Source organism: Phascolarctos cinereus, unplaced genomic scaffold (genome assembly GCF_003287225.1).
Source record: "Phascolarctos cinereus isolate Bilbo 61053 unplaced genomic scaffold, phaCin_HiC Scaffold_1;HRSCAF=81, whole genome shotgun sequence".
NCBI classification, from domain to species: domain Eukaryota; kingdom Metazoa; phylum Chordata; class Mammalia; order Diprotodontia; family Phascolarctidae; genus Phascolarctos; species Phascolarctos cinereus.
In genome coordinates, this window is record NW_027555514.1 from 115,826,514 (window position 1) to 115,836,717 (window position 10,204).

At 41.5% G+C, this 10,204-nt stretch overlaps 1 protein-coding gene across 2 annotated transcripts in view; it reads left to right on the forward strand.

The window, feature by feature from the left end:
* The window catches only part of RBM28 (RNA binding motif protein 28), a 42,103-nt gene extending 34,112 nt beyond the window's left edge, over positions 1 to 7,991 (forward strand). For both annotated transcript variants that reach the window (XM_021002287.2, XM_021002288.2), the window contains 5 exons: positions 2,113 to 2,262; positions 2,508 to 2,582; positions 4,437 to 4,672; positions 5,963 to 6,062; positions 6,649 to 7,991. In XM_021002287.2, coding sequence (XP_020857946.1) covers positions 2,113 to 2,262; positions 2,508 to 2,582; positions 4,437 to 4,672; positions 5,963 to 6,062; positions 6,649 to 6,783 — 696 coding nt within the window. In that variant the 3' untranslated portion in view covers positions 6,784 to 7,991. The remainder of the gene's footprint in view (positions 1 to 2,112; positions 2,263 to 2,507; positions 2,583 to 4,436; positions 4,673 to 5,962; positions 6,063 to 6,648) is intronic.
* The last annotated feature ends 2,213 nt before the right edge of the window (positions 7,992 to 10,204 follow it).

Below are 10,204 nucleotides of genomic sequence, written 5' to 3' on the forward strand. Positions count from 1 at the left end.
TAAGAGGGTACTCCTTTTCTCCCTTTTTTCTTCATCTCTTCCTTTTCTTTTAAAGTGTCCCTTTGGCATTTGTACACATTCAAAGATGTATGTGTGAGGGTGGGGTGGGGAGGGGGTCTCTGCCAACATCTGTTGGTTAAACATTGTGTGCTATGATGCAGGTAGGGTTTGGGGTTCAGTCCCAGCATTGGCAAAGTAGCTTTCCTCTGTTCCTTGGTTTCAGGCTACATTCCACCCTAGCCATTATTATGTAAATGGGTGCTGTTGGTCACAGGAGGGGCTTGCTGGGAAGGGGTAGCTAAATCCATCACCACAAATTATTTCATTATCCTCAACGACTAGTATTATTGACTGTCTGCCAGATATAAAGGATAGCATGTGGTTATGATTAATGCATTTTTAATTTGGTAGTATTGAGATAATAACAACAGATGTTTATATAATGATTTAAGGTGTACAAAGTACTTTACAAACATCTCATTTGTTCCTTGTAACAACTTGGTTTTTGGTTTTACCTGTAATTTCACTAGTTGCAGGGAATTTCTTGTGTGGAAACTACCTTCACAGATCCAGATCAGCAACCCCTTTGTAGCTTAGAATCTTAGAGAATTCCCTGGAACCACTGAAAGTTTACCTGACTGGTCCCTAGCCACAAATTAATATTGTGAAAGCCAGTATTGGGACTCTAAATTCAGTACTTTTTCTATTGGCATATTATTATTTATATTGTTATTTAATTTTTTTTTTAAATCTTGCCTCTTCATCAAGATTGTAAGATCCGAAGTCAGTGACCATACCTTGGACTTTAAAGCCCGTAACAGAGCTTTGCACGATGTTAGGCACATAGGTCCTCAGCAAATAGCCGTTGAATACTGAATTCAGCATCTTAGTGTCCTGAGGTCTTAGTCCTTGCCATTATTTGGCTATTACTTAGTATTATTTGTGTGCTGTTATCCAAAAAACTAAAAATAACTTAATAAATTTTGAACAGGAAAAAAACAACCAACTGAACTCTTTGCCATATTGAGTCTTCTCTCCATTTCTCTGTTTTTATGCTCTTCATGTTCTTCCTATACCTGGAATGCCCTTCCTGTTCAAATCCAGTGGGCAACACTCTTCCTCAGAAAGGTCTTTAAGGGAAAGAGAGGTGTGGATGTAATACAAATCCTATAGCTTTGTCCACCTTCAAACACATAAATACTGAAGTTCAACAAGCTTATATGCACTTTAATATTTCACCAGTCTGTAATTTCATCGGTGTGGATACTTTTTCTTCTAATGCAGATTGCTGTCACTGTTTTAATTTAATAGATGGTATTTAAGGATTGGCTATGGCCAAAAAAATTAATCACTCTTTTGTCAGCTTGGTGATGAGCTGGCTACCTTTGGTGTTATCAGCTCTGTTCTTGTTGAATGCTTTCCTACCTAAGAGAGCCAAGAGAATTTGCTCTCCCTTAATGTAGTATTTGAAAAACCAAGTTCACCTGTAAGCCAAGATAAAGCTTTGGTGTAGGGCTCTAGTGAAATAAATGATGACATATTATTGAATTGTTGTTGTTAAGTCATGTCTGACTCTCCATGACCTTGTGGATTATGTCAGCCAATACTGTCCATGGCGTTTTCTTGACAAAGATACTGGAGTGGCTTGCCATTTCCTTCTCCAGTGGGTTAAGGCAAACAGAGGTTAAGTGACTTGCCCAGGGTCACATAGCTAGTGAATATCCGAGGCTGGATTTGGACTCAAGTCTTCCTGAATCTAGGTCCAGTGTTCTATCCACTGAGCCAGTCAGCTATTGACAGCTTATTTTTTTTTTGTACTTAATTATGTTGCCTTTCCTTTTGTATATAAATTTGGTTTTCATGTTGATGTATATTTTTAGGATATACATTCCCAGAGGTAAGGGAGCTATATTTGTTTAACTCATTCTGTGTGTGCCCAGCCAAGTGCTCTGTTAGGTTGATGTTGACCCAGATGAGGATTGTCTTCCTATTTTAAGTTGCCAGAGAACTTGGTGTTGTAAGAGCCATCCATATCAAAAACCTGCTTGAGGACAGGGAAGATGTCTTTCTCTCTGTCAAATCACCATTGTTCTTTCCCTTGATTACCCTCAGTGTCGAGTGATGCGCGACCTTAAAGGTACACATGGGAACGTGAAGGGTCAGTCCTTGGGTTACGCTTTTGTGGAGTTTGAAGAGCATGAGCACGCACTGGCAGCCCTTCGTCACATCAACAACAACCCTGAGGTCTTTGGCCCTCAGAAGGTGAGAGGCGTCCTGTGGAGAGATGTGCATTACCCAGGCTGGGCTTCTTGGTGTCTGTTTTCCCCTTGTGTTAGAATAGAGGACATGAAATCAGAGGGCCCAGCATAAGGGGAATTATAATGTGGACAAGTTGCTTGCAGAAGGAAGTAAACAGCAGGGCCTGACTTGTGCTGATACATACGTGACCCACCGTACCCTCAAGTTAAGACATTTGATGAAAGCTTTTCTCTCCTTCCCTTATACAGAGACCAATAGTAGAGTTCTCTTTGGAAGATCGAAGGAAACTGAAGATGAAGGAACTGAGGGCCCAGCGAAATCTGGTATAGACCTTATTTTTGTAGCTGTTTAAAGTGCCCTGTGTTGTTTGTTTTGCCAAGTCTGAGAGCTCAGGTCTCTGTTACTTCAGAGCTTTTTATATCCTTAACTCTTAATTATTTGAGTACTATGAATTTATAGATTTTTCAGACCCTTTTTCCTCGTCCTCTTTAATCCCTTGATCATTTTACTTTTTAAAAAAATTTAATTAATTTATTTTGATTTATCAATAATCACCTCCATATGCTTTTGAGTTTAAAAATCCCCCCCCCCCACTGTCCCCAAGACGGCACACAGTCTGATACAGGCTATACATTTGCATTCCTATTAAACATATTTTCACGTTAGTCGTGTTGTCAGTAAGAATTAGAACCAAGAGGAGGAACATCAGAAAGAGGGAACAAAACTCAACAGAGGAGAAAAAAAATAGCAATTCAGCTTCCATAGTTCTGTCTTTGTATGTGGGCAGCGTTTTCCATCCCGAGGCCTGTGGGGATGTCTGGGAAGGGTTAAGTTTACCGATATTAGCCATCACACAATGTGGCTGATTTGTGTACAGTGTCCTCTTGGTTCTGCTCACTTCACTCGGCATCAGACCATACAAGTCTTCCCAGGTTTTTCTGACGTCAGCCTGTTCATCATTTCTTATAGCACAATAGTATTCCATTACATTCATATACCACAACTTGCTCAGCCATTCCCCAATGAATGGGCATCCTCTCAATTTCCAATTCTTTGCCAGAACCAAAAAGAGCTGCTATGAATATTTTTGTACACGTGGGTCCTTTTCCCATTTGTATGATCTCTCTGGGATATAGTCCTAGAAATGCTATTGCTGGGTCAAAGGGTATGCACATTTTTGTAGCCCTTTGGGCATAGTTCCAAATTGTTCTCCAAAATGGTTGGATCATTTCACAACTCCACCAACAATGTATTAGCGTTCCAATTTTCCCACATCTTCTCCAACATTTATCATTTTCCTGTTTTGTCATGTTGGCCAATCTGATAGGTGCGATGTGGTACCTCAGAGTTGTTTCAATTTGCATTTCTCTAATCAATAAGATCATTGCACTTTTACTCTTGCTAGGTACACTATACTAGAGGGAGGGCAGGGGACAGGAGAGGAAAAACTCCAGATTAATATTATTACTGGTTAAACTTTTGGTCAAGATAGATGCTAAAGCTAATTAAGAATTTTATATTAAATATTATCTCTCCATTCTCTGGATTTTCACTGCCTTTTGGTTTACTATGCAATGTAGTTTTAATCATATGTTTCTAAAATATAGATGCATGTGTGTACATTTATACACATGGAAGTGATTGTTCTTATTTTAGCTTTCACATTTATGGCTATTTTTTATCATATTAACTTGTCTATTCAGCATACTTTTGGGGTGCAGATCATTTACGTGTGAAATCTAAATAGGACAGTAGGCCTGTGATGGAAAATCCAGGAGTGTAAATTTAAGTGTTGTTCTAGGACTATCTTGATGCCCTATAAAAAGTAAATGTGCAATTATTGTCTAAAAATATTATTGTGTTATTGCTTTGGAAGCAGTTCTAAAGTTTCTTGCTTTTAGATCCTGGGTATTTTCTTTCTTCCTTATCTTTATTAGAGGTGGAGAGACCAAGTGTCCTCTCTTCAGACTCTTTGTGACAACTGTAGTACGTGTCAAATGCCCATTATTGTTTTCTTCTTAACCTCCGTAGGTTTGGGGAAACCAAAGTATACTGTTTTTTCTTTCTTCTAATTTTCCCGCTTGACATAAAACCTGTATTCTGCTGGGACTTGTCAGCAGCCAAGTTTCATAGAGAAGCCAGGTGGGGAACTCACTGTGACCTCTTGGTTTATGCAGCAGAAAATGAAATTGAAGTCTGTAGCTGATGGGCCCCCAAAAGCCCAGCAGCAACAGCCTGGAAGGTTCCAGAGTCACACACAGGGCCCAAGCAAACTTCCCCTGAAACCAAATGGGACTCCAGGTTCATGGGCTGGATTCCAGACCAAGGCAGAGGTGGAGCATGTGGAACTGCCAGATGGGAAGAAGCGGAGAAAGGTCTTGATGCTCCCCTCACATCGAGGCCCAAAAATCAGGTGGGAGGAAACTTAGGGCAGCAGTGGGTGGGTGGGAGGGGAGAAGGATGCTTCTAAACCAGGTCTTGTTTTATAGAGGTTTACTCCAAAGTCAGGAATTGGCTATTGTCCTCTTTGTGGACAGATGACTGGGACATTCAGTGATGTGTTAGCTTGTTTGGGAGGCAGCTAGGTGGAACAGTGAATAGAGTGCTGGATCTGGAGTTAGGAAATCATCTTCATGAGTTCGAATCTGGCCCCAGACACTTATTAGCTATGTCACCCTGTGCAAGTCACTTAAGCCTGTTGGCATCAGTTTCTTCATCTGTAAAATGAGCTGGAGAAGGAAATGGTAAACCGCTCTAGGATCTTTGCCAAGAAAACCCCAACTGGGGTCACAAAGAGTTGGATGTGACTGAAAAACGACTGAACAACAAAATCTCATTTGGAGAGACTACCCAAAGAACCCCTCTTTGCAGTAGTACAGATGCCATTGTCAGACTTTGTTAGGAGGAGGCACATGTAGGCATGTGACCTTTGATTTGGGGATCCTTTGAAAGCAGGGCTTCATATATTTCCTGTCTGGTTTATGGCGGTGTAGAGAAGCCCCATAGAACATTATCGACAAACCTCTTACTTTCTATGTGGGGCCTTAGTATTTGCTGAGATTTGTCTAATTGGATTTTCTCTTCAGTTAGTGAAGGACATTTGAAGATAATTTTAAGTATGTTTTCTGTAATACATAATACTGTGGATACCATACAGTGCTGTGTCATATCCATGTACAGTAGGTGCTAAGTAAGTATTTGTCAAATGAATGAACACGTATGAACTGATAAATGAAATTTCTGAAGTTTGGCTGAAATGTGAAGCCATTTGGGTTAGTTTGTTGAACAAGGATACAAAGATTGGGAATCAAAATGCCCTGCTGTAGTGTCACTTTAAAAATTAGCTCTACCAGTCCCAGAGTCAGGAGGATCTGAGCCTCAGACATTTGACACTAGAGTGTGACCCTGGGCGAGTCACTTAACCCTGATTGCCTCACAAAATAAATACATAAAAATTAGGTCTACCTACTATGAGCCTAGAGAGTGCTTGTAATAGTGCATTGTTTAGCCTGTTGTGCTGTAAGATAGAGTTAGTGAGTATCATGTGTCTGAGGCCGGATTTGAACTCGGGTCCTCCTGACTCCAGGGCTGGTGCTCTATCCACTGCACCACCTAGCTGCTCCTGAGGCTGTCTTTTTGGTTGCTGGATTCCTGTGGCCCCTGAGAGGTGACCCAGAGTGAATGCTTGACCCTCTGATTTCAGAATGCGGGACAAAGGCAAGGCTAAACCTCCTGCACCCAAAAAGCCAAAGGTCCAGATGAGACATCAGAAGCAGGAGAAGCAGCGCTCCAGGTCTTTGCAGGTGAGGACAGTGTGGTGGCCCTGCCTCCTGCAGGCACATTCTTATCCCTGTTATCTTAGAGAAAAGCAGGGCTTGGGACTGGGCTGTAGCCATCTTTCCCGAGTCCTCCATCCAGCAAGGAAGGTCCTTTCTAGGTGTGCTGGGGGAAGGTGTTGCAGGGAGAGCTGCGAGAGGGCCCAGGATTGGTGTTGGTTCCAATGTCACTGTGCTCCTCCCGAGCTCATTAACAGCCTCCCCTCTCTACAGATTCTTGGGAAGGGTCTTTCCTTCAGGTCATGGCCAGGCTCTGGCCTGACATTGCTGAGCTGATGAAGTAACAGTCTGACCTGTGGCTCCGAGCCCCAGACACACACATCTGCCTTCTCCCTCAGGTTTAGGTTGGCTGCTGGTAGGTGTGGGGCACTCACAAAAATCCTCTTTTTCTCAGAAGTGGTAGAGAGATGATAGAGTTCTTTTTGAGGTCTTCTCTTTGAGGAATCCTGTTTAGCTTGGGAAAACTTATTGGTGAACACTGCATCCTTTGGATGGCTAAATAAAAGTGAGATTCACATCAATTCCTTTTTGCCTCTTTCCCTTTTTCCTGTAGGTGCCAAAGAAAAAGGCTAAGGGAAATAAGTCAGAAATTCGATTCAACCAGCTGGTCGAACAGTACAAGCAGAAAATACTGGGACCCACAAAAGGAGCTCCTTTCGGAAAGAAGAGCAAATGGTTTGACACTTAACCATAGCAGCAAATGGCATAAGTGCCTGCCTCCTTTGCTACACTGCAGGACATCCTGTCTGGTAGTCTGGTGTTTTTCATTGTAGGAAAGAGATGATGGACTGCCAAAGGGGGCACCTTCTTAGCCCTGAACTGGACACCTCTGGACCTGACGTCTGATAGCCACAGAGAGAAATGTCAGAAAGATGTGATAACCATTTTGTATTTATATCCAGATTGTTCTGTGGAGCTGTACCTCATTGTTCCATATTTATTCTTGTTTCTTGAGTGGAAACAATTGTAAAAAAATTCCTTCTCATGACAACTTTTACTGTGTCTATTTTGATAAGCATCCTGTATCAAGGAAAAACTTTTGGTGTTTTTAAAATAATAGATCATCATGCTATTCATGAACCATCATGATATCCTTGTGTCTGATTGCACAACCTTTGTATGCTGAATATGTAGAGCTAGCCAGATAAGAGTCAGAAGGGATGGAAAGTGGTGAGCGCAGTGGCCCAGTAGGCTTATCCCGCCCATTGAGAAGTGCTGCCTTTCCCAACACTCTTCACATGCATCTTTTTGAGATGCGGTTATAAACTATATGCCACAACTTCTCAGTATCTATTGGGAGAGCACATGAGACACAAACTTGCCACCATGGATTGTCCCAAATCATAGATGTATGTGGCCCTTAAAATTATAGTAAGTAGTCACACAAAAGGGGAAGGAAGGGAGCAAAGTTTTGAGAACTGTGTCTTCAGAATCTTGAGGTATGCAAGAAATTCCTAATAGTCTGGGGCAGGGGAAAGAGATAATGTGATAATGAGTTTAAAAAGTGCTACAAATATTGGAAAATGCCCTAGAAACATTCCTGGTAACCAAAATACTTCAGACTTAGCCTCCATCTTCACCTCTTACAAGCTCCGAGTTTTCACCTCAATCTGTCAGGGAACATTTTCTGTGCTAATATGTTTTTATTTTATAATGTCAGTGGGGAAGTTGGGTTCATTTTTGGGAAGTTTAATTTATAGCTACCTTTGCTGGATATAATTATCCTTAACGTAGGAGATGGTTGTGTTTATGCTCTAAAAGGTGCTGAAAATGAGTGTTGACAACCTTTAACCTGAGTGAGTGAAGAAGGGAGTTTGGTTATGTAACATGTATATATACTCGCATAAATACATTGTCTATTTTTAAAAAAAATATATTTTCTGCTGAGGAAACAGAGCTTTCTGCATTGCTTGTCTACATTGACCCTGAACTTTCTGCATTTCTTATCTACGCAGGATTCTACTTGACTCAGCAATTAAGTGACTTGAACAAGTCAGCTGATTTCAAACGTTTCCTAAAATTAAAATTTGTATCTTTGCCAGTGCCTAGCATAGTGTTTTGCACACAGCAGTCCATTAAGTGTTTATTGAATGAGTGAATGACTCTCTCTTTCTCTGTGATGGAGCAATATTTCTACACCTACCTCCCACGGCTTGTTTTATTGACCCGTCTAATGGCCAGATCAGACTGGGGTGGGAGAAGTGGAACTCCTGCTCTGCTCCTCCTCTCCAGTGTCAAATCCTGGGCAAACCAATGAACAGCTCTAATTTTATTTTCAAGCTAACATGGTACATATGTAGAAAGTAAAGATAAAAGTTAAATGATACAATTACAATTGAACTATTTATAATTATTCTTCTATCTCAGTGTTTAACCATGTCAAAGCAGTTAGCTGGGAAAAACAGTTTCCAAGCCAGAGCTTTCTGTGGGTGGGCTAAAAATGGAGAAATAAGAAAAGGAAATGAGGCCTTAGGGTAGGTAGTAGCAGCCGACTAGGAATCAGTCTGCAACGTGTCCTAGAGGACAAACCAGCTTGTCCGTTCGTGCATTACTTTACGGCAACCTTTCATATTATGTTAATAAAATATATCTGCTGAAGAAGTTATCCTTATGTTGTCTCAGGCAGCTAGACAAGGTAGTAGACAAAACACCAGATTGGAGTTGGGAATATTGGAGTTGGAATCTTGGCCTTAGACAGAACTGACCTTGGGCAAGTCACTGAACCCGTCTGCTTCATGTCCTTCCTCTGCAAAATAGAGATGATAATAGCAGCTTCCTCCTGAGGTTATTATGAGGATTAAGTGATGTAATACACGGAAGGTGCTTTGGAAATCTTTAATTTCTGTGTAAATGCTATTACTGTTTTTTAGAGGTTCATTCTAAGGAGAAAAGCAGGATTTCTTAGGTTTTGTAGGACTGAAAGAGACTTTGATCCTTTTAGTTCCCATTTTTGAGCATTTCCCCAGCTCCCCTCCCTCAACATTCTGTATGTGAGAATGTGTAATCCTAAATGGTTGTATCTGTCTTTGGGGAACTTCCCTTGGGTCCCTCCATAGTGTATTTCAGTGTAACTTTTCAGAATGACCCTTAAGTCACCTTTAGCTGAGGCAGCTTTTCTCTATTTCTGAGGGTGAGGAGAAGGGGAAGAGCTGGGGGGCAGTGGGCAACAGGGACCCATTAATGTTCTGAGAATAGAGACTTGGGAGAGGCCGGTCCAGTGTTGTACACCATGCTTTCAGAATCATTTCAGACCTAACAGTATGGTGTCAGAAGCCAGTAAGGATGTTAAAATGACCTTGGCAACATGGAGAAGGGGTGGAAAAATTCAAACTCTGGGGGCCAGGGACCAAATCTCAAGGGCAGCCCTGGAAATATAGGAAAATTGGAGTGTTTCAAATCTACTTGCAACATATTGGCCATTATTTCAGCTTGGGTGCCTAGGAGGGTCCACACAACTCACAGGATGTAATTTTCTTTACAGTAAGGGGTCATTACAGTAAGAATTGTCAGGGTTATCTTCAGCCGGCTTGTGGGTTCATGATGTTTCACTTCGTGAGTTTCTCCATGGCTGGTCTGTGTGTCTCAGCAGACATTCTCTCCCCTCCATTTTTTGGTTCATAGTGAAAGACATGGCGTATGCTACTTTGAGACAGAGTGTATGGAATCACACACACACCCCGTCTGGTTATTAATTCCTCCTCTAAGCCTCTTCTATCTCTGGATTAGTGGTCCTAGGATTCTTGTTTTCCTCTCTCACTGTAACCATTTTGTCTCCATTTTTACCTTTATAACTGCTGTTATTTGGATGTATCAGTGATCCCCATGGGTATTGCTTAGCCTAGTCTGATGGCTTTTGGAGCTAGAGAGGTTGCTAAATTACCGTTTTACTACCAAAAAGGCCTGTAGCCCCTGTGTGCAGGACTGGGTGATGGAGTCCACTGGCATTAGAAGCTGTAGATGCAAGAAACTCAATGATTAAAAATCCAGCACTGAAATCCCTTTTTCTCCTATCTTCTCCTCTCTGTCCCTTTCTCTTTTTCTCTTTCTTGCTGCTTCTGTGTCCTCAAGCTGACACCCCATCATCAGCATGCTTCTCTTAATTAAAAAAT